Below are 25,015 nucleotides of genomic sequence, written 5' to 3'. Positions count from 1 at the left end.
ATACCCTGTTGTTATTAAATCTGACAAAATATTGCGGTGAGCAGAGATAATAATGAATCACTTTAGAGGTAGGAGATGATTTTAATGCAAAAATCACTCATTTATTTATGCAATTTATATACCACCTTAATCCTAGTAGACACTAGGCACTATACAGATACTAATAAATTAAAACAAATACCAGTTATAGTAATCATAATACAGACAATAAAAATTAACACTAATGCTGGCCATTTCATATTAATTTATTCCTGAAGGATTTTCTGGAATTCTCAACTTTTTATAAGCTTCCAGAAGGCAATGAGAGTGAAAACCATCCAAGAAGCAGCTGTCTCCGAGAAGAGCCGTGACAGAGAATAACTTCACGGCCGTCTTACCACACTTCGTAACAGGGACTTTTAGCAAGCATTCTCTGGCTACTTGGACTAAGTGGGAAGACTCTATTTGGGAAAAGCCGTTCCTTAGATACCAGGATTGAGACCTCCAAGTCCTACAGGGCTTTAACAGTAGCAACCAACACCTTGAATTGATCCAGGAACACCCTAAGCTCCTGCAGCAAAGTGATACTATGGCAGTAGCATGACCGCATACTAAGCATGTTTATCAATACATTTCCAACAGCTAGAGTTTCTGGGTGATCTTCAAGAGCAGTTTCATGAACACTGAATTACAGTAATCTAACTGAGAGACAGATGAGGGCACGTTTGATGGTTCGCAGGTTCAAGATAATTAGCCAGAGGTGGGCAAAGGCTCTCCAATCTATGGTCTCTGCCTGCTCTTGAGTCTGGAAAGACCTAAGAGATTGCAAGCCTGTTTATTTTGGAGAAGCACAAAAAACAAGAGTTAATGTTTAAATCATCCTGGAATCACTAAGCCTCTGAATCAACATTCCCCTATCTGCTTGGTTCAGTCTGAATCAATGTTTCAATTTCTCCTTTCCATGTTCTTACAGTTTCCAGGCACAGGATTCTATGTATGTCCCACCGGGCTTATCGAGTGGAGATACACGATCGAGTATAATCTGCCGATTGATGATCTCGTACCAATCAATCAATCAGAATATAGCTGGAAGGGACCTTGGAGGTCTTCTAGTCCAGCCCCCTGCTCAAGCAGACAATATTAGTTCAGACAAGTGGCTGGACAGGGTCTTGTTAAAAACCTCCAGTGATGAAGCATTTACTATTTCTGAAGGCAAGATGTTCCGCTGGTTAATTGTCCTCACTGTTAGGAAGTTTCTCCTTAATTCTAGGTTGCTTCTCCCCTTGATTAGTTTCCATCCATTGTTTCTTGTCCTGCTCTCTGGTACTTTGGAAAATAAATTGACCCCTAAGCTGACGGATTATTTCTTACAGCAGCTTCATGTAGACATTAAAAAGGATAAAACAAAAATTGTAATCCTCAGGTAGCTCATACCGCAGCAACTGAAGATCTGACCCCTGATTTGACCTGTCAACTCAGGAAAGAACCTCATAGTAATGGCAATTTCAAATCCCAGCACAAGTTGTCCACAAGAATGACCAACATGACTTCTATTCCATGTCTAACCCATATCCTCCAGGGGTTTCTGTAATTTTTACCCTGCCATTTTCTTAATAGGCTTTTCCACAGAGGAAGATTGGAGATATGGACAGATCAGTAATGGTTTCAGAATGGCCAAAACTTCCACCTGTAATAAAACTGAGTTCAGGAAGGGATGCTGCAATGAAGCTGGAAAGATAATACAAAGTAACATTTCTAAATTTGACCCTTTGGCCTAATCTCATAAAGAAGGTCTTAGATCTGGCTATTTGTAGTACTGTCCTTGTAATAACCATACCTCCCCAGTGCACAACTATAATTCCCTTTCTCTTGCAATGTGATGGGGACTGATGCAGCACACAAAACATCACTGAACAGATTTCAGCAAGGGGAATTCCTCCCTTTCATCCAGTCAGCTCTCAGTGACACACATCAGGTCTGGCCTTTCATCCACAATTACAGTCAATGAGGCTACATTATTGTGAGTGGACCCAGCATTCAAAAGCATCCTTCTAAGCCTTGGCACCCAGAAAATCAGATGCCCAAGAATTAAGATTTAGGGACATTAGCATCACATTTCCAATTTCCCTTCTAGTATGGCTCCCTCACCCTCCATACTTCCTTCTTGATTCTCTTTCTACTATCATTAATCAAGGAGAGAAGCAACCTAGAATTAAGGGGAAACTTCCTAACAGTGAGGACAATTAACCAGTGGTGCTTCATCATTGGAGGTTTTTAAGAAAAGACCAGCCACCTATACTGAAATAGTACAGTGTCTCCTGCTTGATCGGGAGGTTGTGCTAGAAGACCTCTAAGGTCCCAATCAGCTTTATTCTGATTGATTTTTGTCTTGTATACTCAGCTTCCTTCTTCTAAACAGTCCAGACAAAATCCTCAGTGCATTCTCCACTTCATCAATTATCCTTACTACGCAACTCACTCAACTTCTCTGCAATCCAAATTCACCTAGTTCCCTTCACCTCCAAAGACTATACTTCTGTTTCCAATTCCCCAACTGGTTCTCACTCAGGCCAGAATCACAAGTTCTCTTGCTCCAGGAAAGATATCCTTTCGAAATCTCTGTTCCTCAGAGAGCAGAACACTTCTTTCTTCCTCCCCCATTTTCTCAATCTTCTACAATTCTGCAATTCCATTTAGGAAGCATGGTTGCAGCCAATCTTCTTCTACCAGACTCACCTATTCTCTTCTGTGGTCGGTATAATATATAACACTGCAACCCAACATTCTGTTTTTCAGGTCTTTTACCCTATTTTGTCTTAATTCTTCCTTTTTTCTTTTTTTTTAAAGAAAATATAGTTTTCTAAGTTTTAAACATGTAACTTAGGAGCAGTGAAGGAGCTGATGAACATTATAAACTGATAGTGAATCCATGATCTATAGATAAAGCTCAAAATGCTAGGGCTGGAAACCTCCTTCTAGGCCAAGAATGGTACCTGACCTTTGAATGTTTGAATGCACCAACAAAACTAGCGAGCCAAGATAGAAAAAAGTGAATTCATTTAACTTACATTTAAATAACGTATTAACAGTTTTACTCTTCTATCACATATAGACTATTTCCTCACTTCTCCCTTATTAAAATGGTAATTTGATAATAAAATTTATTAGTCTCCTGGAACCTCATCTAAAATCTTCCAATAACATTTGTAGCACCGGAGTCTCTGATTATTCATCCTTTGCCTTAGGTGGATCAAAACTTTTGCCTGATACAAGACTATATTCTCAACTTTTCACTGAAAAATCTGTCATATGTTTCATACAAACATACCTATTTGGATTTGTATACCTAAGTATACACACAGAAACATTTGCTTGTGCACGTGCAACATCAGATTTTCAACCTGCTCCATTTCCAAAATAACAGAAACTTAAATTTTAACTACTTTTATGTTATGGGTTGCTGAAGAAATCTTGGTATCTTTTTGGTGGGATATACCTCAGGAAGTGTTTTCATTCTAAGCTAACATTCATGTACATACACTGAAACAAAACAGTTGAGCTCACTGTTTGTTACAGGAAATTTTTATTTATTTTTTATTTTATTTTATTGGATTTATATACTCATTGGACATACAGTACTTGTTTTTTAAACAAGTCCTTCCTCTCAAATCTCAGCTTGAGTTCTAGCACCATCTACAGATGACAAAAAAAAAATCATTACCAGCTTCTACGTACATACATACCACAACAATGGACTGCATTTTTCCCATTAGTTACACATGATTTGGAAGAGCACTTTATCAAGATATTCTAATGGCTGAATATTGCCCAGCATAGTGAGAAATGTTAAACAAACCCTACATCTGCCTACAACTTTGGGTATGTTCCCAGTATGCTGTACTATATACAGTAAATGATTGTGTTGGGCTCAATGGATCACATCTTGTACTGTCCTATCTAATCGTTATGGTTAACTATTTAAGCTACTTTATTGTATGCTGCAGAAATGAAGGCAACCTTCAAACAAAACCAGGATTTCAAAATAGTTTTTACTTCCATTAAATAGTGAAAGTGTCCTATTTTTTGTGTGTTAGAGTTGGACATGGTGTATTTTTCAGTCCAGGATGCTTGTCACATTCCCTCCTTCTCTTGACAAAAGTCACATCAACACTGTGCTCTTGCTTCTCCTCTGAAGTAAAAAGTGACATCTACAGTATTTCCCATTGACCAACTGGTGTAAGAGGAAGATAATAAGTGCATTCCGTGCTAGGTCATAGGGCTGGTTTAGGGTGATACTCAAATGTATCCTGTAGGTGCCACATCTGGAAAATAAAGAAGATCTCTGATACATGTGGAGCTTGCCTACACTCATCTGAGGCACCACAAAACTGGTCTGCTGCAGATGGTTCAGATATACTGTAGACCATCTGCCCCATGTATTGTTAGGTTCAAAAGCTGGTCCTCCTAGTCTTGATACAGAACTGAGATATTCAAGAAGTAGTTAACTGTTTCTGCCCTGAGCCACTTAATTTAACTTGCCTACTTAATACTATCAACAACACCTGATATTTTTCTCCCCACTTTCCTCCATGACAGTCTTGACTGTTACATGTCAAACTGCTTTTGAAGACAGAAGAACAAAGCCACTTTGGGGGATTATATTGCAACATCATATCCAGGTATTGTTCTTTAGCCCTTCTAAAGTCATTGATCACAGTGCAGAACAATCCAGCAGTGCATTACAATGTAAGACTATTCTTATAAGTATTAAAAATGTATCATTTATACGTTCAACACAATTTTAAAGTCTGAGATATGAAAGAAAAAAAAAGGAGAGGGGAGGGGAGGGGAGGGGAGGGGAGGGGAGGAGAACCCAAGAGCCAGTGAACAATTTTCAATGGTTCCCATTAAGGCTACAAGCTTTGATGATTGACAGAATTTCCCACGCAGGGTAACTCACTGGGTATCTCTTTAAGCCTAGTACAAAGTTGGATAAGTTATGCTAAAGAGATATTATTTAAACATGATAGATATGTTATCAGACCAAACAAGAAATTTAGACCTGAAAGTGATGAAAAGGAGTCTTGTGCAATGAGACTTATCCCCACCTAAGAGCATCTATTCATACCACAATCTCTCCTTAAAGACAGCAGGAACGCCATATTTCTCATGAATGCAAACTATGCTCATTTCGAGAAAGGGCACCAGGCTCGGCACTCTAGGACTAAATGGAGCAAACAAATGACTTTTTCAGCCTCCAGTCTAATCTGGTATGGAATCTGCGGGACACAACAAATTTGCATGGGCTCCACTTTGGATGATGGAGTAGGTTTGCTTTGGCACACCTGAATGAGAAGAGGATGAAAAGATTGGTGGAGGGGACGCTGATGCTCGCACTGAGATGTTCTGCTCGTCAGCACTGACCACTGTCACTTCTTCTGCCCCTTCTTGAATTAAAGCATTGAGCCCTTCCAAATCTGAGCAGCTGATCCCTGTGCCATTGATGAAGGCCTGGTTAGTTGAGACCTCATGGCTGCCTACTGGAATGGTGGAGATCAGAGTCTGGTTTGGTGTGCTTCCATCAGCCTGGTTATGAGTTGTGAGAAGGACTGTGGGTTGACTGACCGAAAGGCTTTCTGCCGGAGACCCAACAGGAAGGGGTGGGGCCAATAAACTCACTTGCTGCAGTATTTGCAGCTGGTTACTGCTAGACAGATCATCCTGATTCTGAGTTATTAAAGTAGGAGACACAATATTGACTTGACCTCCTTGTTCCAAGCTGCTGCCCTGGGGCAGCTGATGCCCAACAATGATCTTGACCTGCCCTTCCCCATAGGGGGAAGTGTGCAATGGCATCTGGAGATGACTAACAGTAATGGGAGTATCATCTTGTGGGGTAGGGTCCATCTGGAACTGCAGGACGGCCAGCTCAGAAGTTTTAGTTCCATTATATTCAACATGCTGCCTTTTATGGCTCCTCAGAGAGTCCTCCCGGACAAAGGAGGCCTCACAGAAATCACACCTGAAGGCTTTCTTGGCCTCCAGCTTGGCAACTTGTCTGGAGCTGCCTTCCTTTGGCCGATCTCCTTCCCCTTGACCTGATATCTTTTCCCTGATTCTGACCTTATCGGGATGGGCTTTCTTCACATGGGTGGTCAAATTGCTCCGTTGCTTGGTATCAAAGCGGCAGAACTCACACTTGAAAGGGCGATCCTTGGAGTGGATCCTCTCATGTACTTTGAGGGTCGCCTTGTTTGAACAGGAATAGCAGCACTCTGAGCATTTCACAGCCTGCTCGGGCTGGTGGGTGCGCAGATGGTGCCGGAGACTTGTCTTATTCCCGCACTGGAACTTGCAGACGAGACATTTGAAGGCATTCTCCATGTTGTGCTTGATGCGGATGTGGGACTTCAGGTTACCTTTCATGGCACACCGGACTTCGCAGAACTCACATTTGTACGGCTTCTCCCCTGTGTGCACACGCATGTGCCTCTTCAAGTCAGAGTTGATTTTAAATTTGGCAGGGCACAGACGGCACTGGAAAGGAGCATCTCCTGTTTGAGAGACAAATGTTTGCAATAGCAGTATTTGCGTGACAGGGATTCAGATTCATTCTAGCCAAATGAAACTCATGATACTTACTAATGAAGTAATTGAAAACCATATATTTACTAGGGCTGTAGAGCACTTTGGATTCCAAGGTGGCACTTTTGAGGCAATGTTTCTCAACCTCAGCTACTTTAAGGTGCGTGGACTTCAATACTTAGCCAGCCAGCATTCTGGGAGTTGAAGTCCACACATCTTAAAGTTGATGAGGTTGAGAAATATTGCTTTAGAGGGTTTGAGGGTACATACACTATGTAGCCCATTTGCCACTCCTCAAACCACACAAAAAATTCCCAGAATTCCCAGGTGGCAGTGAACAGGCTAGCTAGAAATGTTAAAAGTTTCTCAGTACTAGCTTGGGAAGTGTGCCCTATAAAGCATATTTTGTTTACAGCAAAAGAAATTGCATTTAGAAATGTGTTTTGCGTAAAGCTGCTTTTCCAAAGACCCAACCTTCATTGATCTGGTATGTAGGCTTTTGTTTATTTAGCTGCTATATTACTGGTAAAAACTGCATTCAAGTGTTGATTAAAAAAAAGGTAAAGTACGCTACAAAGAGATATTTATAGGGAAAAATGCCAGGGTAAAAAGGAAAGTGAGCTCTTTGTCCAACAATATGTATTGATAATTCTTGCAGCACATCTACAACTGTTATGAGCTCCATCTTGTTAATAGGTAAAGGTAAAGGTTCCCCCACACATGCGTGCTAGTCGTTTCCAACTCTAGGGGCCAGTGCTCATCTCCGTTTCAAAGCCGAAGAGCCAGCGCTTGTTCGAGGACATCTCCGTGGTCATGTGGCCGGCATGACTAGATGCCAAAGGCGCATGGAATGCTGTTACCTTCCCACCGTAGTGGTCCCTATTTTTCTACTTGCATTTTTATGTGCTTTTGAACTGCTAGGTTGGCAGAAGCTGGGACGAGTAATAGGCGCTCACTCTGCTACGCGGCACTCGGGATTTGACCCACCAAACTGCCAACCATCTGATTGACAAGCTCAGCGTCCTAACCCACTGAGCCACCATGGTTATTGTTAATATTTAAACAAACAAAAAATACTATTGATTTACTGCTGCTTTTTGCCATTTGAACAGCTTGTGTATTGTTTGCCCCCCCCATACAGTCACAGGATGCCATTTAAAACAGAAATAAAATATAGCCAGCTCCGTAATACAGTGTATTTGCTATTCTTTAATAACTAGGACACATGAGGCTTAATTTACTTTACAAGTTAATATTTTATAGATCTTCATAAATGGAAGATTGTAAAAAGATTCATAATTGGTTTAGCCGGCTGTATGTTTCATTGATTCCAACTAAAGATTTTTGAAATCATGACATGGCGTGCTGTGGTAATCCATGCATGTATTTAAAGATTAAGGCCTTTGCTATAAAATGTTTATTATACACATTATATTAATGAAGTTGCACAGACTGACAGTTCTGTTCTTTGTATTGGCTGGCCCTGCCTATTACTGCCTGCATTTTAGGAATCCTGATCTCCTTTTTTCTGAAAAACAGCTGCTGCAGTGCACATAGCCTCCATTTTAGGATGCCAAACTATACTGAAAAAAAAAGCTATATTTAATTGATGTCAGTAGGCGTGAGCTTAAATGGACTCCAGAAGATGGTAGAGGACAGGAAGGCCTGAAGGAACGTTGTCCATAGGGTCGCGATAGGTCGGACACGACTTCGCAGCTAACAACAACAACAGGGTATTTAAGATTTAGTCCATCCGTCTCAATGAACTTTTAAGTATTTGGCTTTGGTAAAAATAGCTTTAAAAAAAGTCAAGGAGGACCTTTAATTTTAACCTCCCAAAATAAACACAAAACTTCACCTACGAACCGCGTTAAAGCAAGTAAAAGCAACCTGGCTAGCTGAGCCTAAAGCCTGTAGAATAAAAGGCCGAAAAGGGAAGAAGGAAATGTCTTTGCTTTGGAGAATTCCTACAAGAAGCTTGGTTGTGAGAAAAGCAGAATTTTACCAGCCAAAAATCAAGGTATTGCAGGAGAGCCCTGTAGACAAAAAAAGCCTGCAGCAACAATACTAAAGCTGGAGAGAACTGCAAAAGTTGGGTATAACGCCTGGAAATCTGGCTTGTGGCTTGCAAGTGGGAAAGCTCATAATACAGCTCAAACCCCTGACCTAAGATGGGGGGTCTGATTGGAAAGAGGAGAAATGGTAGCATCTGTAGAACCAACACTGGGTAGGGCAGTCTCTCCCACAACTAAAAATTTTCTAGAATCAGGATCTTAAAAAGATTTTTTTTCCCCTTTAAGCTTCTACTTACAGTATTAACAGCATACTCAAGCACTGCACTATATCATGTTTTGCTTAAAAAGAGCCTACTGATACCCACAGGGGCTTTGGCACAACTTGCTAAAGCAAAACCAAATGACAGTCCTTGACTTTCAACCTTTCGTTTAGTGACCATCCAAAGTTACAACGGCACTGAAAAAAGTGGCCTATGACTGGTTTTCACAGTAATGACTGCGGCAGCAGCTCCCTGGTCACGTGGTCAAACTTTGGACACACTTGGCATCCGGCATGTATTTATGCCACTTGCACTGTCCCGCGGTCATGTGAGCACCATTTATAATCTTCCCAGGAGGCTTCCAACAAGGGAAGCCAGATTTATTTATTTATTTATTTATTTTATTACATTTATATACCGCCCTTTCCCTGAGGACTCAGGGCGGTTTACAGGGAATTAAAAACCACAATACAAAAGTTAAAACCAGTTTAAAAAAGATTAAACTTAACCCTGTGCAAATAAAACCCCAGTTAAAATAAATTAATCCTCAACCTGGGCCAGAGAGCTCAAAGAGCCAGGTCTTCAGGCCCCGGCGGAATGAACGGAGGTTTGCTTAATGACGGAATGATTCATTTAACAGCCGCAGTGATTCACTGAACAACTGTGGCAAGAAAGGTCATAAAATGGGGCAAAACTCACGGAGCAACTGTCTTGCTTAGCATTGGAAATCTGGGGTTCAAATGTGGTCCTAAATCAAGGACTACCTGTATGTAAACAAGCCACCCTCAGTGAACACCTGAAAGGGGGGGGTGAGCTATGGGCAATTGCAAACCAGCCGCCTTTCACGAGCTCATGCGCAGCTGAAGAAAGTCAAAACACCATTCAGAAGGAGATCCGTCTGCTTTTTTTTAAGTTAAGGTCTTTTTAACTCTGTTTAATTTTGTTTTTAACTACAGAGTTAATTTAGTGAACGAGCGAAGTTACAACGGCACTGAAAAAAGAGAATGATGACTGTCTTTCACACTTACAACCATTGCAGCATCCCCGTGGTCACGTGATCAAAATCCAGACGCTTGGCAACTGGTTCCTGTTTATGACGGTGGAGGTGTCCTGTGATCATCTTTTATGACCTTCTGACAAGCCAAGTCAATGGGGAAACCAGATTCACTTAGCAACCGTGTTACTAACTTAACAACTGCGGTGATTCATTTAACAAGTCTCAAGAAAGGTTGTAAAATGGGGCAAAGCTCACCTAACAAATGTCTCACTTAGCAACATAAATTTTGGGCTCAACTGTGGTCGTAAGTTGAGGACTAGTTTTATTGCCTATATACAATTTTATTATTTTATCTGTGAATTGTCCAAAGCCATGCAAGGGTGATGGTAGTATAAAAATTTGATAAACAGTAATAATAAAAATCTGTTGAATCGCGTTGTAATCTTAAATATGCAAATACTTTTTTCTTTCCAAACAACATCCTAGGGTTTTCAGGGCTACATTGACCACAAACCCCCAGCCTTACCGGTATGAGATCTGAGATGAACGGTGAGCTGGCTGGAATTGCGGCTGGCGTAAGGACAGATCTGGCATTTGAAAGGCCGCTCGTCGGAATGGATGCGCTGGTGCTTGTTTAGGCTGCTGCTCTCGGCCGCTGCGTAGTCACAGTGCTTACACTTGTAAGGTTTCACTCCGCTGTGGGAACGCATGTGCATTTTCAGCTTGTCTTTGCGACTGAAACTCTTGCCGCAAACTTCACATTTATGAGGCTTGTCACCTGAAAAAAATATGAAGAAATGTAAAGCACCCAGTTCCCGAGGGGAAGGAATTAAATCTTTTTCATGATGAAATGGAAATTATCGTTCAAGAGGGTTTTTTTTTTAATCACGCCATTTAGTTTTCCTTAGAAAATCAGGGATAGGTGCACATACAGGTAAGCTCCACCTTTGAATGCTCACAGTAATTTCATTTGGTCTAAGAGAAATTTAGGGATGTGGTGGCTCAGTGGGTTAGGACGCTGAGCTTGTCGATCAGAAGGTCGGCAGTTTGGCGGGTCGAATCCCGAGTGCCACGTAACAGAGTGAGCGCCTGTTACTCGTCCCAGCTTCTGCCAACCTAGCAGTTCGAAAGCACGTAAAAATGCAAGTAGAAAAATAGGGACCACTACGGTGGGAAGCAAACAGTGTTCCGTGCGCCTTTGGCATCTAGTCATGCCGGCCACATGACCACGGAGACGTCCTCGGACAAGCGCTGGCTCTTCGGCTTTGAAACGGAGATGAGCACCAGCCCCTAGAGTCGGAAACGACTAGCACACATGTGCGGGGGAACCTTTACCTTTTACTTTAAGAGAAATTTATTATTATTTTTCCTAATGTCTACTAGTATTCATGACCCCAAAATGACTATAAAAATGTGTAGTAGTTCAGAAAACAATACTCCCTTATCACTGTTCACCCCCATCTCAACCCCAGATTATAAATGTTTTACTGGAAAAGACACCCATCCTAAGAAATCTATACCCACTGATTTAAAAATAAAACTACTTACAAATAATCCTCGACTTAACACCATTCATTTAGTGACCATTTGAAGTGAGAATGGCATTGAAAAAAAGTGACAAGATGATTCTTTTTCACACGACCATTGACGCATCCTTGTGGTCACGTGATCAAAATTTGGATGCGTGCATTTATGATGGCTGCAGTGTCCCGGGGTCCTGTGATCAGTTTTTGTGACCCTCTGACAAGGAAAGTCAATGGGGAAGCCAGATTCACTTAACAGTCATGTTACTAATTTAACAACTGCAGCATGAAAGGTTGCAAAATGGGGCAAAATTCACGTAACTGTTTTGCTTAGCAATGGAAATTTTCAGCTCAACTGTGGTCATAAGTCAAGAACTAACTGTATTCCAAAACTCCCAGAATGTACCTGTGTGTGTTCTTAAGTGCCGTTCCATGTCTTTCATTCCATAAGATGTCTTGAACTGACACCCTGGAGGGAGAAGAAGAGAAGTAAAAGATTAATTATTAGGAGCTCATTTTAACTGTCAGTTCCTGCAAATGATGGATCCCCTCTTTTCCTAACAACCAGTGGGGCAAAGAGGTGGTGAGATCCAGAGCTGACTGGGTGGTCTTCTCTTTCCCAAACTAACCCCAGCACCACTGCCTCACATCATGTTCAGACAGTATTTGCTCTTCCTGGTAAGGCAGACAGAACTATTCTCCTAAAAGTGACTGGAAGAACATGCAATGACTTCCAAGCAAGAATGTGGTTTCTGGTAAATATAATAATTATTAAAGGAATCAACAAGGCGTAAATGAAAAAACAACAACAACTAAAACATGAAGAAGACCACACTTTCCATGCTGTGGAGGGAAATTTGAGAGAGAGAGAGAGGGGAAAAAAAAGAGAGAAGAGATGATGCCTTTTCACTGTGGTAGAGAAACATTGCAGAGTCTAATGTTCCAGTTTCTTATAGTGGAAGAAAAAAAAATAACATCTATACCTGCGCAGTCCCGCTGGAACAGAAGTCCTGCTAAAAGCCTAATTAACAGGCTGCACAAATTTACCTTAGCAGCCATGAGTGTTCTACTTGTAATTATTTAAAAAATAAAAAAATATATACAACTGGTTAGCTGCCTTGGGTATCAACAGCAAATGATCTTTACAGAATGGATTCCAATACTTTTTGGAAGTGCAAGAGACTGAGAACCCCCAATCAGACTGATGCATTCTTGATTCACCTAGATGTCACTGCCCATTTGTTGGCTAAAATAAAACAAAGAGGAACTGGAGAGTCTGAATACCCTGAGATCTTAAAACCTTAAACCAACCAATGCCATTTCTTCTTGGAACAGAAGGAAAGTAGAGACATCTGCTGCTTTCTGCGAAACATCGAATTCATCTTAGTGATGAATGACAGCCCTGGATGAAGAGTTTCTAAATTGGGAAGATTGCATTCCCTCCCCCCCCCAGCAAACGAAGTTCTGAAATTTCTGCTAGAAATGTGTTTTTCCAGGAGAAATGCTTGAGGAGTAACAAATGTAAAATGCTGGGGAACAAATAGAATAGTACAAAGATTCCAAGCTTCTCAGCACCTGTATCTTCTCTGCTTCCTAAAGGGACTGAATCTTTGAGGTTGGTCACAGATGTTTAAGAGATCCCTCTGGGGGACTGCTAAAGAGGAAGTTCATGAAAGATGGAGGATTTAGACACTACTTTTCCAGATCTGAATCCACCCAACTTTACCAGTTCTTTACTCAACTGAATATGTTGTAGCCATACTCAGCTAAAGCATCAGTTGAATTTCCATCCAGACTAACCTCCCTCATGAAAAAAATAGATATTTACATACATATGTGGCTAAGTTATCTGTCAACAGAAAAGCAAAGGGGCACTGAGGTAATACTAAAAGTTAAGGAAAACTATGTATAGTTTCAAGTTTCATCCAATATTAATGCTACGGGTATTCTTTCAGCACCAAGTGCTTAGGACTATCCTGTTTTTACAATATGTGCTCCAAGCCAAGTTTGGTATTTGGGGGTCACTGGAATTGAACAAGGAAGTTACACAGGCTTCCTCTTGCTAGTCCTGAGGAAAGCTACCAGTGCAGTGAATTGTGTCTGGATCCTAGACTCTGGCTTTTGTCATGACATCTACCTCTGAGAATATGACTGACCTGACAAGTTCCTAGAATGAGTTTATCAAAGCGATTATCTTAGCAGCATATTATTCTGTAGCTATCCATACATGGACCTCATACTGATCCATTCTTCCTCTTTTATTTAGGGACGGATGGTTGCAAGGAAACATGATGAACAATTGTTTTTTTTTATTTATTTTAAGATTGTATGTTGATTTATTTTAAAATTCTAAGCCTCTATCTCAGCAAGACACTTGCTGAGATGGAGGCCAAATTGACAGACTGAATCTATGCATTACTAAAAACTTTTTGTTATGACCTTTAACTAGATGAAACAATGTTCATAGGGCAACAATTTTTCAACCAAGATATGTCAAATGTGTCCAAAATCCAAGACCCGTGTCCTCCGAGGAAATGAAATTTGGAGAAGCTATGACTACTGCTTCATTACTACTGGCTTCTGCTGCAGTCACATGACCTTTATTCTCAATATTCTGTGAGTTTCTTAGCCAATCCTGCAATTCCTTTCTCCTTCCCCCACCCAACAGCAGCCACTTACCAGCAAGCAAACAAGAAAGGATTCCAAAGCTCCCACTCCTACCTCCCCCCCCCTGCCCCCGGTCATTCTGTTTTTCCTTTTAGGTAAGGAAATATCTCTGAAATGATGATCCAACACCAAACTAGGTTATCTGGTGAATCAATAAAGCATTTCAAATTCTGCAGCAGTTTCATTTTTTAATGAATATGGAAAAGAATCAGTTCTTACTCATCTGGTAACCACAGAACCTGGACATTGGAAACAACTTCTGGACATAGGTAATGACTTCCAAATATGTCACCTGAACTGCACACAACCCATAGTGGCATCCCTCCATAGGCATCTGGGGTGCTGGATTCTTTTAGAAATTTGGAGAGTGAGCTCTCCCAGCAAAGGGTGCCAGCTATCAAATAAACTTTCTGACATACCAATGTGGAGCACAAGTAATACCTGTTAATTCTCTAGCCAAGGCAGAAATAGTTTAAAAGAAAGAAAAGAATAGATCACAACTCTCAGGAGCATCATGCACTCAAATGTCTTCTTAGCAAGAGTGTTGTTGTTGTTGTTAGTTGCGAAGTCGTGTCCGACCCATTGCGACCCTATGGACAATGTTCCTCCAGGCCTTCCTGTCCTCTACCATCTTCTGGAGTCCATCTAGGCTCACACATACTGCTTCAGTGACTCCATCCAGCCACCTCATTCTCTGTCGTCCCCTTCTTCTATTGCCCTCAATCTTTCCCAGCATTAGGCTCTTCTCCAGTGAGTCCTTCCTTCTCATTAAGTGGCCAAAGTATTTGAGTTTTAGCTTCAGGATCAGGCCTTCTAAAGAGCAGTCAGGGTTGATCTCCTCTAGGACTGACCGGTTTGATCGCCTTGCAGTCCAAGGGACTCGCAGGAGTCTTCTCCAGCACCATAGTTCAAAGGCCTCAATTCTTTGGCGCTCAGCCTTTCTGATGGTCCAACTTTCATTGCCATACATTGCAACTGGGAAGACCATAGCCTTGACTATACGCACTTTTGTTGGCAGGGTGATGTCTCTGCTTTTTAGTGTGCTGTCTAGATTTGCCATGGCTTTCCTCCCCAGGAGCAAGCGTCTTTTAATTTCTTGGCTACAGTCCCCATCTGCAGTGATCTTGGAGCCCAGGAAAATAAAATCTGTCACTACCTCCATTTCTTCCCCATCTATTTGCCAGGAGTTGAGAGGGCCGGATGCCATGATCTTGGTTTTCTTAATGTTTAGTTTCAACCCAAGTTTTGCACTCTCCTTCTTCACCTGCAACAAGAGGCTCTTTAGTTCTTCTTCACTTTCTGCCATTAGAGTGGTATCATCTGCATATCTTAGGTTGTTGATGTTTCTTCCGGCAATCTTAATTCCAACTTTTGATTCATCTAGCCCTGCCTTTCTCATGATGTGCTCTGCATATAAGTTAAATAGGCAAGGCGACAGTATACAGCCTTGCCGGACTCATTTCCCAATTTTGAACCAATCAGTGGTTCCGTGTCCAGTTCTCACTGTTGCTTCTTGACCCGCATATAGATTTCTCAAGAGACAAATAAGATGGTCTGGTATGCCCATCTCTTTGAGGACTTGCCAGAGTTTGTTATGATCCACACAATCAAAGGCTTTAGCATAGTCAATGAAGCAGAAGTAGATGTTTTTCTGGAACTCTCTAGCTTTCTCCATGATCCAGCGTATGTTAGCAATTTGATCTCTAGTTCCTCTGCCTCTTCGAAATCCTGCCTGTACTTCTGGTAGTTCTCGATCCACATACTGCTGGAGTCTAGCTTGTAGAATTTTAAGCATAACTTTACTAGCATGAGAAATGAGTGCAATGGTGCGATAGTTTGAACATTCTTTGGCACTGCCTTTCTTTGGAATTGGAATGTAAACTGATCTTTTCCAATCCTGTGGCCACTGTTGAGTTTTCCAAATTTGCTGGCAAATTGAGTGTAGCACTTTTACTGCATCGTCTTTTAAGATTTTGAATAGCTCAGCTGGAATACTGTCACCTCCACTAGCTTTGTTGTTGCTCAGCTTTTCTAAGGCCCACTTCACTTCACATTCTAGGATGTCTGGCTCGAGGTCAGTGACCACCTCATTGTGATTATCAGGGACGTTAAGCTCATTCTTGTATAGTTCTTCTGTGTAATTTTGCCACCTCTTCTTAATCTCTTCTGCCTCTGTTAGGTCCCTGCCATTTTGGTCCTTTATCATGCCCATTTTTGCATGAAACGTTCCTTTCATCTCTCCAATTTTCTTGAAAAGATCTCTGGTCCTCCCTATTCTATTGTTTTCTTCTATTTCTTTGCATTGTTCATTTAAGAAGGCATTCTTATCTCTTCTAGCTATTCTTTGGAATTCTGCATTTAATTGGGCGTATCTTTCTTTTTCTCCCTTGCCTTTCGCTTCCCTCCTTTCCACAGCTATTTGCAAAGCTTCCTCAGACAGCCATTTTGCTTTCTTGCATTTCTTTTTCTTTGGGATGGTTTTGGTTGCTACCTGTTGTACAATGTCGCGAACCTCTGTCCATAGTTCTTCAGGCACTCTGTCTATCAGATCTAATTCCTTAAATCTATTTGTCACCTCTACTGTATATTCAACAGGGATATGATTTAATTCATACCTGACTGGCCTAGCGCTTTTCCCTACTTTCTTTAATTTAAGCCTAAACTTTGCAACAAGAAGCTCATGGTCTGAGCCACAGTCAGCTCCTGGTCTTGTTTTTACTGACTGTATAGAGCTTCTCCATCTTTGGCTGCAGAGCATATAGTCAATCTGATTTCTGTGTTGACCGTCTGGTGATGTCCATGTGTAAAGCCGTCTCTTGGGTTGTTGGAAAAGAGTGTTTGCTATGACCATCGTATTCTCTTGACAAAATTCTATCAGCCTGTGCCCTGCTTCATTTTGTACTCCAAGGCCAAACTTGCCTGTTATTCCCGTTATCTTTTGGCTTCCTACTTTAGCATTCCAATCCCCCATGATGATAAGGACATCATTTTTGGGTGTTAGTTCTATAAGGTGCTGTAGGGCTTCATAGAACCGGTCAATTTCATCCTCTTCAGCACTGGTGGTTGGGGCATAGACTTGGACTACTGTGATATTGAATGGTTTGCCTTGGATTCGAACTGAGATCATTCTGTCATTTTGAGGATTGTATCCCAGTATTGCTTTTTCTACTTTTTTGTTGACTATGAAGGCTACTCCATTTCTTCTGAGGGATTCTTGCCCGCAGTAGTATACCTGATGGTCATCTGAATTAAATTCACCCATTCCTGTCCATTTTAGTTCGCTGATACCTAAGATGTCAATGTTTAGTCTTGTCATCTCTTGTTTGACCACGTCCAGCTTTCCTTGATTCATGGATCTTACATTCCAGGTTCCTATGGAGAAAAAATCTTTACAGCATCGGACTTTCCTTTCACCACCAGACATATCCACAGCTGAGCGTCCTTTCGGCTTTGGCCCAGTCGCTTCATTCTTTCTGGCGCTACTAGTACTAGTCCTCTGCTCTTCCCCAGTAGCATATTGGACGCCTTCCGACCTGAGGGGCTCATCTTCCAGCGTCATATCGTTTTGCCTTTTAGTACTGTCCATAGGGTTTTCATGGCAAAGATACTGGAGTGGTTTGCCATTTCCTTCTCCAGTGGATCACGTTTTGTCAGAACTCTCTGCTATGACCTTTCCGTCTTGGGTGGCCCTGCACGGCATAGCTCATAGCTTCATTGAATTACGCAAGCCCCTTCGCCACGACAAGGCAGTAATCCATGAAGGGGTAGCAAGAGTGAGGATGAATAATTCCTTGTAGATTGCTTTTTACCAATAAAATTGTCCTTACTTCTTAAGAGAAAAAGAAATGAATTCCTCCTATTTCTTTTCTCCTGCTATGACTCAAGGAACCTGGGCAGGGTTTTTTTTTTAGTCTAACTTGCCTTGAGTCTAAATTGCCTTGACATCATTCTTTCACAGAATGGCACTATGGATACAGTAACCTGGTTTTCTATTTCTGTTTTGGTCCACCATTGCCCACTATTCTAGTTTGCAACCCAGGGGCCATGAAAATGAACATGGGGGAGAAGGATATGTTTCTCTAAAATAAGTAGACCAGGGTAAAAGAGATTAATTCATTTAAATCCATGCATCAAGCATCGCCATTGAACAAGGATTTGAACCTTACTGAATTAGCTTATTGAGTCCTTTCCTGAGGTGGTCTGCATAAAAGTAAAAATGGAGTGTGGAGGGGGGGAGAGATGTAGCATAAATTTCAGTCAAATTCTCAAGCCAAGACAGGTTTTGACTGTATGTTCTAATGAAGTTAATTGACTTAATCACACGTGGAAGGGTATTTTCCCCCCTCTTTAGGCCTCATGATCAATGGCAACCTAAATTAATTTTAAAAATTGCTTCCATGAATCTTCTTGGAACTTTGTGGCAATGTCACTGAGTAAAATTAATACAAGCGATGCCAATTTATTTCCTCATTCCATCTCAAGAGAGCAACAGATCAATAGGCAGAAAGTAAATACAATGCAAAGAACAATTCACAACTGCCAAGTCCCTTGAGGTCCTGCAAGGCTTCTAAGGAAAAAAAGAAAAAAGCCCCAACAAGAAGAAAGAACCTCTCTGAGCACTTACATTTAAATGATTTGCATATAATACAACCATGGTTTTTCCCAAAGGTCAGGCATGCTTGTGTTTTTGTGTAGAAAAGGAACTCGTAGACTTGCAGGCACGTACAGATGTAGTTCCATAAAAATCCTGCAATTTTTCTAGCTATGGATCAAATGTGTCAACAGTTGCAATGAAGTATTAACATTTCCATTCTCCATCTCAGTTTTTCTACGGAAACATGGCCGAATGGAATCCACTAGATGGGATTATCTCCTAATGACTAGATGAAAACAGTATACAAGTGCAGCTTCCTTCTCCTGGAATATCTTTTGACTTCCCCGTCTAGACTAATAATTAGGATTTCCTGGTGTTCTAGCAAAATACTAATCAGGTCCAACTCTGTTTAGCAATTTAAGATCAGCCCAGGTGAGCTTACTGGTGCTAACTGCTAAAGAAAGGTGCCTGTTAACTACAAAATTCATTGAACCATGCTTGATTTGTGCTTGAGAAAGTTAGCCATGCCACTGTAGGGAGATAGTTCCATGATAAAAATCATCTGGTGCATGAGGAAGTACTCAGGTTTAAATCAGTTAGCACCAATCATTAGTTAAGACAGGTGGTTCTCGACTTACAACTAGTTACTTAGAAACCGAAGTTATGACAGACCTCCCAAAAGTACTTATGACCTGGATTCAAAGTTCGGAAACCAGCACCCCCCATGACGTAATTGCATTTTGAACACTCAACAACCAGCTTGCATTTACAGCTGCTTGCAGCATCCTGTGATCACGATTTGCAATATTTTTTGTTGGAAACCGGTGTTTACTTCCAGTTTCTGGTAAACAAAACAAACCCACCCATTGTAGACAATGGGTTTGCTTGTTGACCATGGTGATTCACTTAACAACAGCTGCTAAAAATATTGTAAAATAAGATTAGTCACATGATGACCCACTTAACAACTTACAATCTAACTATTGGCTCAATTACAATCTTAAGTCGAAGATTACCTGTAACTTGTGTCTGGAGCATGCTACTCCTAGACAAGAGTATATAGTACTGAGCTATCTGAAACAATGATCTTTGGTTCAATGTATGACAAAGCTGAACTCTTTATAACTGAATGGTTCTGTGTATAGCCTGAGTATAACATATATGTAGAAGGTAGCCTTCCTTATACCCATGTCTTGCTTTTTCTTTTCCAGAGGATTTCCTTTTGGAAATGCCCTCTAACTTCAGCCAGTCCATCTTCTCCATGAGCTAATGTAGTGTGAACCTTTGCCAGAAGCAAAACAACAAGAAACATCAGGAGAATTTGTCTACATCAATCCATACAATATTTTATTCCAGAAGGTAGTGGAGTATTCTTTATTAGAAGATTTTAAGCAAAGGTTGGGTGGTCATGAATTAAAGATGTGTATTAGTGGATTTCGTCCCTCAGCAAAGGACAGCATTAAATAGCAGTCAAATGTCTTTTGGCTCCTACTAATTCCATGACCAAAGGTTCCAGGTCACTGAAGCAAGACATTTTTCCCACAGTTTATGCATGCTGGGATCTGGGTAATTGTAAGCATGGGGAGTGTGCATTTTCCAACTGTTTCAAATATAGTCAGGAACTTTTTTCAATGAGAAATGTGTTGTTTTAAAACTTTTGGAAAAATTAAATGCTAAAATCAGGGGTCTACAGGTTGAGTCACGGCAACTGGACTTATTTTCCTGATGGTTTGAGACGTTTCGTTGTCCATCCCAGCAGCTTCTTTAGTCTGAACAAGTTGGTTAGGAGAATCTGAGTAGGCAGAGAGCCGTTGGAATGTGCCAACTCCTAAAATTCTTAGGGGGAATTCCTGCACTAACACAAAATTTCTTCCCCAAAGTGTGTGACAATATGTCGATGAAGATTCTCAGTCATCCAGACAAGAGTTTTTTGGAAGTTGTGTCATGGCAACTGACTTATTTTCTTGCTGATTTGAAGAAACCTTGAGGTTGGTGCCAGAATAATAATAAAAATAGGGCCATTTCACTCTTAGATTGGGACATTGTGCAAAATTTTGCTCCAGAAACATTTGGAAACAAAACATATTGGACACCTCCAGCACTATCTAAGGTCTTTCCTACTCAATTCTTGTCTGGAACCATCATGTGACTGGAAATGAAGAAGTCTCCCCCCCCCTCCTTCCATGGTAGCCACTGTACTCACAACATATTTTCAAAATGCCAAGGGTGCCCTCTGTTCCCCTCCCCCTTCCATCCAAAAATAGATTTTTTTATTTACCCACCAGTTTATCCTTTACCTGGGTAGCTGCAATTGAACTTCTTCTGTGCCACTGATGTGTTGGACTTTTTGCTGCGTGATTTTGGTGGAGTGGTAACAAGAGTAGCTGTCCGAGGTTCCCCGTTCTCACCAGACAGGTAAGTTTGGTAGCCATGCTCAAAAACAAACTCGGGCGCTGATACTGATAAAACATAAAAAAGCTTCATTTTAGGATCCCCAATGCTGAAAATCCTTTCCTCATATTGCTACTTAACTATACATGGATTGGTGGAAGAAAAAGCTTTCATGCACTCAGTGCAACCTTTGCCGACCTTTCTACTGATCAGACATTTTCATGCTCTGTCTACATTCCTTTACCTATAATTAGATCTAGGTAAGTGTAGGAGATGACCGGGCTGAGCCCAAAGGTGTCAGTCAAATGAATCATCAGTCTGGAGTCCCGAATGAGATCTAAGTTCAGCCCTTCCCCCTGAAGTCCGTTGCCTCTTATCTGCCCCTAATTTGCTGACTGTTAATAGATCAAATTCTTATATAGGCTGCTTGGAATAAATTCACAGTGCTTTTGAATTCTATCTTGACTCCTGGTTTCTTGTGCCTGCTAGTAAGGCATTAATGGCAGGGAAGAGACCAGGAGGTTGAGATATTTTCATTCTTGAGCACTTGGTTGCCTATCACTTAACAATGGTGATTGGGACCAGGAACTTTGTCACTAAATGACACAGTTGTAAAGCATATCATGACAGTAGTTCTGGCAGTCCCATTTGATGTTGTTAGGCAACCCTTGAGCAGTCTGTGATTGTTACTTGTGAGCTCCTGCTGGCTTTCCCACTGAATTTGTTGTCAGTGAAGGTCGCAAATGTCGATAACCTGATCAGATCCTATGACATAAATGCAAGCTGCACAGAGTGCCTGAATTGTAATCGTGGGACCATGGGGACACTGCAACAACTACAACTATGGAGATGTGTCATAAAAACCTCATATTCAGCACCACTGTAATTTCAAATGGTTACTGAATGGGTGGACGTTAAGCGAGGACTACTTATACCTGCCAAACTATTTCTACTGCTCCAGCCAGCCCAACACTTTCAAATTGGTCTTTGGGGCTTCTTTTCCAAGATGGAAATAATTGAATATTTTTTTCCCAAAGACTTTTTTGTATCCTTTCCTCCTGTCCCCAAGAATTGAACCTACAAATATCATATAAATGTTCTGAGCAATAACCCCCTATAGCTTCGCGAATCTTGCTGCACATTAAGATGAGGGACAGATTTCCTAAGTTTTCACTGAAGGTGACAGAAATTAAACCATCAAGCTTCTGGGTGACCCTTTGTGTTCAAAGAAATGAAGCTATCTGCTTCTTGGACATCATTTCCCAAACTTTCTAGGCAAAATACCTGTGATGGTTTGTGTTTCTGATGTGATGGTCCTTGCAACGGTTTGTGCTTGTGAGGCTGGCACTGTTTCTTCAGCCACAAACTGCACTGTACTGGTAGTGCCAGCTGTTGTGCCAGACAGTTGACAGCCACTCCTTTTGTGACCAACAAAAGCATCAAGATTGTTGAATTGTTGTTTGCACAGACCACAAATGTGGATATCTGGAGTCAGCTCCACAAGGACTGTGGTTCCACCAGGAACTGCCAAAATATATGAACGAAAGAGTTAATGACTTTCAATAAAATATTAACATGTTTTATATTCAGAAGCTACTGAATGCATGATAGATGGGACTTTTTTTAAATGGACTTCCAAAAGATGCAGGGGTGTAGCCAGTAAGAGCATTATATCATCAGAGTGAGCTGTGAAGGAATGTAGAGCTAACTTTGAGAACAGGGAAGGAATGAGGGAGCCATTTGTAGAACTTGGAGAAAAGTTGTCCCAAAAGAAGAAATCATACCAAGGAAGCTCAAAATAGCTGTCTTGATTTTGTCCAGTAGAAACCAGAGATTGATATTTTACATTACTACAATAAGGCAGTTTCAGAATCTTGGTGACTTTATGATATAGACTTCAACTCCCAGAATTCCCTAGCCAGAATCATACACTTAGCACATTGTACAAAAATATATTTAAATTAACATGTGTATCCCATGTTTTATCACCTTTCTTAATTTGCTTAATAAATGTTACACTTTGGTTCAGAATCTCAAGTTCATATAGAAATAGATCAACGTTTATGCAACTGGTATGACTTGCAAATAGATACTAGGATAAAAACATCGGCTGTAGCCCTTCAGATATTGAATAATTCCTAGCATCCTTCACCACTGCCTCTCTTGGATGTGGTTGCTGAGATTAGTCCTTCAGCAACATCTGGAGGTCTTCCCTTTCTTAATAATAATAAGTTGGAAGGGACCTTGGAGGTCATCTAGTCCAACGCCCTGCTCAGGCAGGAAACCCTATACCATTTCAGACAAATGGCTGGCCAGTCTCTTCTTAAAAACTTCCAGTGTTGGAGCATTCACCACTTCTGGAGGCAGGTTGTTCCACTGGTTAGTTGTTCTAACTGTCAGGAAGTTTCTCCTTAGTTCTAGGTTGCTTCTCTCCTTGACTAGTTTCCATCCGTTGCTTCTTGCCCTGCATCCAGGTGCTTTGGAGAATAGCTTGGCTCCCTCTTCTTTGGGGTGGCCCCTGAGATATTGGAACACTGCTATCATGTCACCCCTCACCCTTCTCTTCATTAAACTACACATACCCAATTCCAGCAACCGTTCCCTATGTTTCAGCCTCCAGTCCCCCAATCATCTTTGTTGCTCTTCTCTGTACTCTTTCTAGAGTCTCGACATCTTTTTTACATCGTGGTGACCAAAACTGGATGCAGTATTCCTGGTGTGGCCTTACCAAGGCATTGTAAAGTGGTATTAGTACTTCACTTGATCTTGATTCTATCCCTCTGTTAATGCAGCCTAGCACTGTGTTGGCTTTTTTGGCAGCTGCAGCACACTGCTGGCTCATATTGAAGTGATTGTCCACTAGGACTCCGAGATCCCTCTCACAGTTACTACTATCTTGTCCCTGATCTAAACGTTTGCTGCCAAAAAGAGAAGAGAGGATTATGCAAAATGACCAGCTTCCCACGCTTAAAAAAAAAAGCAGTATTTCCTAACTGGATGCCAATGATCATCCAAGGCCATATCGTCTTGGGGATAAATATCAACCGCAGTCCAAACTCTCCGGAGGGCACCCTACAAAAGCAAGGCGGCACGACGGTCATCAGGAAAAAAAAGATGCATCGCAAGCGAAACGCAAAAGCTAAGCCTTCCGTGATGCGTAGCCGCGTTAGGAAGAGGCCTGCATTCTCTGCAAGCCCAGCCGTTTTTGTCGGCGTGGACCCCCCCGCCCCCCCGTAAGAGGCTCGAAACGGGCAGCTAGCCGGGACTTGGGGCAGCTTGCACGCTTGCATATCCGCGGCGACGTTTGCATTGTACTGGCTTCCTCCGTGGCCCTCCCCCGCATCTTGCATATAAGCGACTGCAGCAATATAAAGCCTAGACCAGCGTTTCCCAACCTTAGGAACTTGAAGATGCGTGGACTTCAACTCCCAGAATTCCCCAGCCAGCATAGCTGGCTGGGGAATTCTGGGAGTTGAAGTCCACGCATCTTCAAGTTCCTAAGGTTGGGAAACGCTGGCCTAGACTAGAGGAAAGCCCCCTTCTCCGAGCCGCCGGGCGCCTCTTCCCGCGCAGCCCTGCCACCTCGCGACGCGCCTTCTCGGATCCGCTCGCTGCTCTCTCTCCACCCAGGTTCCGGGGCCGCTGCTCAGCCAGATTCCCGGGCGGGCCGAACGCTCGCTTCTGCCGCTACTCAGGTTGCGGGGCCCGCCTGAGCCTTACGCACAACGCTGCTTTTCCAACTCCCCGGCCCGGGAGCGCGGATAAGCCGCGCGGCCACTTACATTGCACGGGACCGGAGAAGGGCTGAGTGGCCGCGGCTCTCGAGTTCATCGTTGCTTCCGCGGTGATGCAAGGGCTTGAAGCTGCCTACAAAAAAAAAAAGAAACATGCAAACAAGCAAACAAAGGGGGCAAAAATAAAAAAAAAGCCTCCTTGCTCCCCCTCCCCCCGCAAGCACTTAAGGCGGGGACGGATGTGGGCCTGCCGAGCATGCTCCGTAGAAA

At 41.9% G+C, this 25,015-nt stretch overlaps 1 protein-coding gene across 1 annotated transcript; it reads right to left on the bottom strand.

Annotated features, from left to right (window-relative positions):
• Nucleotides 1-76: 76 nt before the first annotated feature.
• On the bottom strand, nt 77-25,013 carry ZFP64 (ZFP64 zinc finger protein). The gene is made up of 6 exons (XM_081325668.1): nt 24,794-25,013; nt 22,296-22,535; nt 20,918-21,079; nt 11,766-11,828; nt 10,363-10,614; nt 77-6,533 (listed from the first exon to the last, which is right to left on the bottom strand). Exons 1-6 carry the CDS (start codon nt 24,840-24,842, stop codon nt 5,242-5,244), a joined length of 2,058 nt encoding a protein of 685 aa, XP_081181794.1. The 5' UTR covers nt 24,843-25,013; the 3' UTR covers nt 77-5,241.
• Nucleotides 25,014-25,015: the final 2 nt, after the last annotated feature.

Source organism: Vipera berus (assembly GCF_964194415.1).
Source record: "Vipera berus genome assembly, chromosome: 3".
Lineage (NCBI taxonomy): Eukaryota > Metazoa > Chordata > Lepidosauria > Squamata > Viperidae > Vipera > Vipera berus.
The sequence above is the reverse complement of the archived record's forward strand: the minus strand, read 5'-3'. Positions and strand labels throughout refer to the sequence as shown.

Coding starts and splice junctions, on each gene's coding strand:
- ZFP64 (XM_081325668.1), bottom strand. CDS start 24,842: ATGAACTCGAGAGCCGCGGCCACTCAGCCCTTCTCCGGTCCCGTGCAA. Junction 21,080..22,295: donor AGAAACACAAACCATCACAG/GTATTTTGCCTA, acceptor ATGTTTTATCAG/TATCAGCGCCCGAGTTTGTT. Junction 11,829..20,917: donor GTTCAATTGCAGCTACCCAG/GTAAAGGATAAA, acceptor TTCTCCCTCCAG/GGTGTCAGTTCAAGACATCT.